The sequence below is a fragment of the Grammomys surdaster genome, unplaced genomic scaffold (genome assembly GCF_004785775.1).
Source record: "Grammomys surdaster isolate TR1022 unplaced genomic scaffold, NIH_TR_1.0 64, whole genome shotgun sequence".
In the NCBI taxonomy this organism is placed as follows: Eukaryota; Metazoa; Chordata; class Mammalia; order Rodentia; family Muridae; genus Grammomys; species Grammomys surdaster.
The window spans coordinates 16,176,870-16,184,361 of record NW_021604566.1 but is presented as its reverse complement, the minus strand read 5'-3'; the positions used below and the strand labels follow the sequence as shown (position 1 = coordinate 16,184,361).

General features: G+C 40.0%; 1 protein-coding gene across 3 annotated transcripts in view; it reads right to left on the bottom strand.

Moving 5' to 3' along the window:
* Mybl1 (MYB proto-oncogene like 1) overlaps positions 1–7,085 on the bottom strand; it is a 36,456-nt gene extending 29,371 nt beyond the window's left edge. Inside the window, exon 1 of one of the 3 annotated variants that reach the window (XM_028769491.1) lies at positions 6,665–7,085. In XM_028769491.1, coding sequence (XP_028625324.1) covers positions 6,665–6,684 — 20 coding nt within the window. In that variant the 5' untranslated portion in view covers positions 6,685–7,085. The remainder of the gene's footprint in view (positions 1–6,664) is intronic. The other 2 variants (XM_028769499.1, XM_028769508.1) reach the window with 2 other exon arrangements.
* Positions 7,086–7,492: the final 407 nt, after the last annotated feature.

Here is a 7,492-nt window from a genome sequence, read left to right as displayed (position 1 = left end):
TCTCTCTCTCTCTCTCTCTCTCTCTCTCTCTCTCTCTCTCTCTCTCTCTCGACCAAGTTCCTTTCAGGTGAGGTCCCCCTCGACCCCCACGAATAACTGGACCCGAGGGTCGGGTCACTTTCTTATCTTAATGCTAATCACATTTGCCAATCAAAGAGTAAGTTCAATGGTGTAAAGACCAAGGTTACTATTTTCACCTCCCAAAAACAAACACAATGCCTGCCATTCAAATATCTGTAAGATCAATGAATGATTTTCCTTATTCTTTCTCTTCTTCTAACTGGCTTTATACTCCAAAATTTGTGGTATTCAAATTTCAACCTATCCAAAATTTCTGCCTTCCTCAATACCAGTGTGATTTCAAAGTATACACAAGAAAGAAAAGACAAGCCGGGCGGTGGTGGCACACCCCTTTAATCCCAGCACTTGGGAGGCAGAGGCAGGTGGATTTCTGAGTTGGAGGCCAGTCTGGTCTACAGAGTGAGTTCCAGGACAGCCAGGGCTATAAAAACCTCTAGAACAGTGGTTCTCAAACTGTGGGTTGTGACTCCCTCAGGGTCACATATCAGATATTTATATTACAATTCATAACAGTAGCAAAATTACAGTTATGAAGTAGCAATAGAATAATTTTATGTTTTGGGGGGTCACCATAACATGAGGTATGTATTAAAAGGGTTACAACATTAGAAAGATTGAGAAACACTGCTATAGAAGGAGGGAGAAGACATTTTTATTTGTTAAAATCTAAATGTACCTTCAAGTGGTAGAATTTTAAGGAGCAGAACCTGCTAAAACAAACTTTTAAAGCTAATTCAGTACACAAGGGGTTGACAGAGAATATCTACAATCTGGCCTAACCTTTCCTAGAAATGTCCCAGCAATATTACCACTTCCTGTCACCTTCAAAAAAAAAAAACTGTCGGGTGTGCTTCTCACGACTTCTTAGTCCTCATGCCCCTCTGGTCCCTAGAGTTTCTGTCACAGCACATTCAAAACTATTTTTTTAACTAGGTTATATCTATGCCAAAGCAAATTTTAATTTAAGAATGTGCATACATAGATCTTTAGTAATCAAATATACCTACATCATATCTTATCTGTGCAAAATCCACCTTAAGGTTTTTATCAAAATATTTTAAGGATACAAGATACAAATTTGTTACTTTGATCAAAAAGACTAATCACCAAGGAGCAATTTTTCTAAAACCTCGTTCATTTTAAAAGTCTTTATCTTTTGACTGCATACTTTGTGAGAAATTTCTATTTCTACATGAGGCTGTATTCTGTTTTGCACTTAACATGGTCATCAGTTTCAGAGAGTTAGCTATATAATCCACTCAGAATTCAGGAAGCTGGGTTGAGTGAGTGAGGTAAGAAAAGGAAACATTGAAGTAGAATCGTAGAATCCTCTCTACCACTGGGACTTTCCTAGCATTTAACCTATCTACCTCTTCATTTTGGCATAAACTTTGCGTTCATGGACTTCTTTTGTTTTGATGTTCACATTCAGAGATGAGCACTGAACGCAGAGCCTTCATTTATGCTAGACAAGCTAGACCATGGAGCTATGTCTCGAGTCCTAAGTTATTTCTATATACATGATTGCTGAAAACATGAGACAATTTCTAGTAATGCAGCAAAGAAGTCTAGAAATGTATCAATTTCACTAACTGTAACGAGAAGATACCTAAGGATGCTTACTAAAGAGAAGGGGAAAGGGACTGGGCCAACAAGATGATTCAGAAACACTTTTGCAGGCCTGACAACCTAAGTTTTTATTTCTAGGACCCACACTGGGGAAGGAGAGAACTGACTCCTAAGAGCTGTTCTTTGGTTCCAGCACATGCATACATACACAACTATAAAAAAAAATTTAAGAGAAAAGGATTAATTTTCATGTGTAACTTTGCTAAAGTTCCTTTTTCACTATTAAACAATGAAAATATTCTACCTCTCAAGAGTAGTTGTTAGAAACTACCAAGATAGATCTAATAATTTTTCAATGTTTTATAGCATTTGGGGGCATTTTTGTATTGCAGAAATCAGTGCTGGTAATATGTGATGATTTAATAAATTTGAACTTTCTTTGTTGTTGTTGTTGTTGTTGTTTTTCGAGACAGGGTTTCTCTGTGTAGCCCTGGCTGTCCTGGAACTCACTCTGTAGACCAGGCTGGCCTCGAACTCAGAAATCCACCTGCCTCTGCCTCCCAAGTGCTGGGATTAAAGGCGTGCGCCACCACTGTCTGGCTTAAATTTGAACTTTCTACTTATATAGTTAATTAAATGAATTGTTTCTACTCTAACATAATTAATCTAGAAAACAGCAGAAGTAATAAAATGTTACTCTAATTACAAATCAAAAGCTCACTAATCTAGTGCTTGGTTTCCACAATCACTGCTACTGTTCTTACTTCAGAAAAAAAAAGACTTTTAAGTTAGTGTTGTTGGCTTAGTTGTTTTCCTTTTGGTTTTAAAACAATATATAAGTATTTCAAGGTAGCTTTAAATTCACTATGTAACCTAGGCTGCTCTTGAACTCCCTTCCTGTCTTCCAAGAGCTAGTATCACAGATGTACACCACCATACCGGACCAGAAAAATGCTAATTCTATAAGTTCTTAACACATAAGCAAATTATTTTCAACGAAAACTGTTCTATGGGTAAATAAAGTACTAAAGATGATTATAAAACAGCAAAAATATCTGTAACATGTTGGGGTATTATAAGCTAATAGGAATATGATAGTCATAATTTTACTTGAGTATCAATACACAAATTGCACTCGTTTTTTAAGATAAAACATTTGGGAAAAAATACAGACTAACAGACAACCTAATAAAGATGAATTAAACAAAGAAAAAAATATAATTTACTGAAAAAGTAACCTCTAGTCTGAAATTAGAAAAAAATTAAAAATTTCTAGTAAAACTGCCTCAATTTTATCACATTTTTAATCCAAATTTCTCCAAGTCTCAAATGTTTATCATAATAAAAAAAAATACAAGGCTGGTGATAGTGACTTATATCTGTAATTCCAAACTTGAGAAGCTGAGTCTGGAGGATTTTTCACAAATTCAAGACCAGCCCAGAATATATAGTGAGACAGTAAATTTAAGGCTATCCAGTACTACAGAGTGAGACCCTGTCAGGCCAACTGTATATTTAATTATTTTCAATTCAACTGCACTCAATTTATGAGCATTTACCAAGTTGATTTAACAAAGTGAAATCAGGCCACCCAGTGGTTAATATGCTGAACTGCATATAGTGAATATTGGCTTCCACCTCTAGACTGCAAACTAGCATTGTAAGAGGAAGACAAAGTTTGACTTCAGATAATCGGAACTATTAATATTACAAACACTGAAATACTTAAAATAAATCTATATAATTATCCATAAACAATGGACAATATTTCTAATTCTTTTAGAGAATGTATATATTTAAACAAAACAGGATGGTCATAAAAGTCCTCAAAAAGTTAGATTAAAACTATAAGTTACCTTACAGACTAAAAAATCCAAATCCCTTATATTAACAAACAAAAACTGGAATAGATTTTATCTGCTTTCCCAAAATAATATTGCTAGTTAAAGACACAGCTGGCTGAAAAATCCTTTCTTATAGTTTTGTATTCATTCACTTCCACTCATGTTTCTGGAACAACAGTAAAGTTGCTACACACATGCAAATATACATACACCACTAAGGAAAAAACTTCCTATGTAGAACCTAGCTTTCATCTTATCATTTTAATTTAATCATTGGCCATCTTAAGTACAAATATCTTCAGAATTATTATGAACTTAATTTTAAGAGTTTAATTGGCTTTAAAAACTAAACTACAGCAGGAAAGATGACTCAGCAGGTGTTTGCTGCCAAGCCTGTCAACCTGGGTTTGATCCTCAGGACAACCATGGCAGGAGTGAACTAATTCCAGATAACTGTCCTTTCAGCTTTCACATCCTGGCACAACTGCATGTATGCAGGCACACATGCATTCATGCATGAGCACACACATACCAAAAAAAATTTAAAAAAAAAAATTAAGTGTGAAATAAAACTATCTATTTTTACATAAAATGTTTAAAAATCAAATGAATGCTGTTAATAGATATCTTAGTAAGAATTAGCTGTAAATTGTATCATTAAAACTGCCATTATTTTAAATCACAGTACTACATAACCTTTTTCTATAGGCAAATCTTAGTGACAAACTCTGCAGCTATTAAAAAACTAAAAAAAAAAAAAAAAAACCAATATCATTCAGTTGTTTCATATTTAGGGTAAACATTTTCTGCTCTTAGGTATTTCAGATTTTTTTCCCCAGATAACATTGAAAAAGTCTACTATATGGGGCTGGAGAGATGGCTCAGCGGTTAAGAGCACTGACTGCTCTTCCAGAGGTCCTGAGTTCAAATCCCAGCAACCACATGGTGGCTCACAACCATCCGTAATGAGATTGGATGCCCTATTCTGGTGTGTCCGAAGACAGCGACAGTGTACTCATAAATAAAATAAATAAATAAATCTTAAAAAAAAAAGTCTACTATATTTATGCCTATATCCTTATGCAAAACATTGCATTCACATTAGTGTTTTTTTATGCTGAAGGACTTTGTTTCTCTATTATATATTGAACTCATATATACTAAGATTCTCAGCCAAAGAGAGTCCAATGAGTAAGGTATTTCACCCTCAAACATTTCACATTCTATTATCTTCTAATATATAAATCATATTTAAATATAAAAGAAATTTAACAGCACATGGAACTCACTGAAGAAAACCCAAAGAAACAAACCAGAGATAGTGATCTCTCACCATACCCTCTATCTACATACTTCCAGAGAAGTGTAGTTTCACTGCAGCACAATTATTCCAGACCTATAACTTTTTACACCATTCTGTATTGTCTCAATTAACTTACACATCTGGCAAGAAATAAAAGTCAACAGTATAATTAATGTTTAGCAGTACTCACAGTATGTTAATAAAATAATTTACAATAAGTAATTGTTAAATCATTTCTCCTTAGCCTACTATTAGGAAACAAGGTCAACTGTGATATGAAAAGGCAAAAAAACTGAGAGAATAATCTGACATTCATATATCAGTGTTTAGCAATAGCTTTTTACTAAATGACAATGACAGAATTAGCCAAGATACTGTTTCAAGTGAGATTAACAATGATTCTAAGTAGATAACTGCACATTCAATTGTCACTTTGCATCATTTAAAAGCATTGTTAAGACTTCAAAATTCAAAAAGCCTAAAACAGTACTCCAATAAATCTTACTTTTAAATCTACATGTTTTCTGAAGTTGGGAATGTTACATCCTTGAAGTTGTAGATCAGCAGTTCTTACCTGCATGGTCCTGTTTCCATCCCCCCAAAGATATGTGGCACCATCAAGACAGTTTTGATTGTCCTGACTGTAGGAAAAAGGACTACTGTCTTCTAGTGAGTAGAGGTAAAGGTGCTGCAAAAAAAACAAAAAAACAAAAACAAAACCCTACAACTATCTAATCCAAAATAACAGGACCAAGGTAGTATACCTGTGGGTGTATGCACATATGCACACTTGTTCCACGTGAATGTTCAATCTATTCTGCAGCCACTACACATAAAGTAATTATGTCATAATTAAATTTATGTTGATATCTGCAGAACTTACATACAGAAGATGCTTAACAACGGAATAAAACCAAGTATTTTATGCATAGTTATTTTAAATCAAAATCTGCACTGGATGATTCCCAGTACTAAATTTCAGCTCAGGAAATACAATAAGATTTTTGAGGCTGTGGATCTAGATAAATGGAAGTATTTGGAAATTCTGCCAAATACTTTTCTGGTTTCCTTAATACTGAAAATCGAGACACTAGATTTTTGTCATCCAATTATGCCACACAATTTAGGAGTAGCTATTACAATAGCATAAAATACAAGTTAGGTGCATAAAGTCATTCTAGCACATCTTTCAACAACAACAACAATAACATTGTGTCCTACTTGTTACAACACAGATACAATCATGTTCAAACATGAATACTTGAGATACGAAGTAACTAAAACACCTTGGTTTTAGGACCAAGTTTACTCGATGGTAATAATGTAACAATGTCCTCAGAAGGTACTAAGAAAAAAAATTCAGAACAGCAGTGTGCACATGGGAGATTTAGCAGGTTCCCTTCTCAGGAAGATTTCCCAGAACAGTGCCCGCCCAGGTTCGTCATGGAGATCCTGTTTTGATTTGGCAGGATAAATCAGAGGAGAGAACCCCATTTCAAGCCATCCAGGCAAACACAACCACTTCCCCTGGCATGGCGTATCCCCTGACAGTGCACAAACTTACCTGGCAAGAAACCTCCCTGTAAGTGGCTGTGAGAAGTTAGGTGTCTGGGCGTGAGCTATGGGAGAATCCGTCAAAGCAGCAACCTGAGCATTTGTTAAGAGTCCTCCACACAGCGGTCTAATAATGACGGAGTCTAATAGTGATGGATGCGCTCCGGACACCGCAGCCGAAGCGGGTGTGGGACACCGAATAGGAAAACCTATGCCCAGGCCCGAGAGGGCCTGAGTGGGGACCAGCAGGAAAAGACAGAGAGCAAGAGCCGAGACAGGGCCGCTAGGCCAGGGCCGAGGGGGTGGCACCCACCTGCGCGACCTCTTCGCCATCCTTCAAGTACCGCATAGGCGCGGGCTGGGCAGGGACGCGGGTCAGCCTCCTCCAGCCTGGGGCGAATGCTCCCTCTCCGAGAACCACCCGCCGCTTCCCCCCGCTCCTTCCCTCAGGTGGCCGAGAGCGGAACGCAGGCCGGGTCAGGTCAGGGCCAGGCGCGACTGAGGTACAGAGGGGCGGACCAAGACCCGCTGCTCCTAGCCGCGGCCCGGCCCGGCCAGGGATGCCCTGGACATGTCAGGAGGCGTGCTCCCGCCCTCCGCCCGCCCCTCCCGCCGCCTCCGCCTCCGCCTCGGAGCTGCCGGCCCTGCGCGGCTCCGTCACGGGCGCCGACCCCCGCCCTCTCCCCGCAGCGAGCGGCTCTGCAGCACTCGCAGCCTCCTGCAGGGTTTTGTCCGCACCGCCGAATCTCGCGCCCAGCCTCTCTCAAGAGCCGCCGTTTGAATCTGCGCACGCGGCCCCGAACCTCATTGGCTGGGGCGGCCGCGCGCAGGGGCGGGGGCGGGGCGGCGAGCGCGCGCGCGGTGGAGGGCGGGGCCGGCGGGGCTAGAAGCCAGGGCTGGAACTCGCGGGACTCCGGGAGCGCCGCGGAGCCGTGGGGGTGGGGTGGGGGAGGCGCGAGGCCGGTTCACGGGCTGAGGTGACAGGACCCGGAACGCGGTGTGAGCCACACGGTGGGCCGCGCGGAGGTTGCTGGGAAGGCGAGTTTCTGCGCTCGGGGCGTGAGCCGGAAGAGCGCCGGGGCCGATCCAGCCGCTGCCACCTCGGGAAGGGTGCGGAGCGTACCTCTGCGGCGGGGACAGT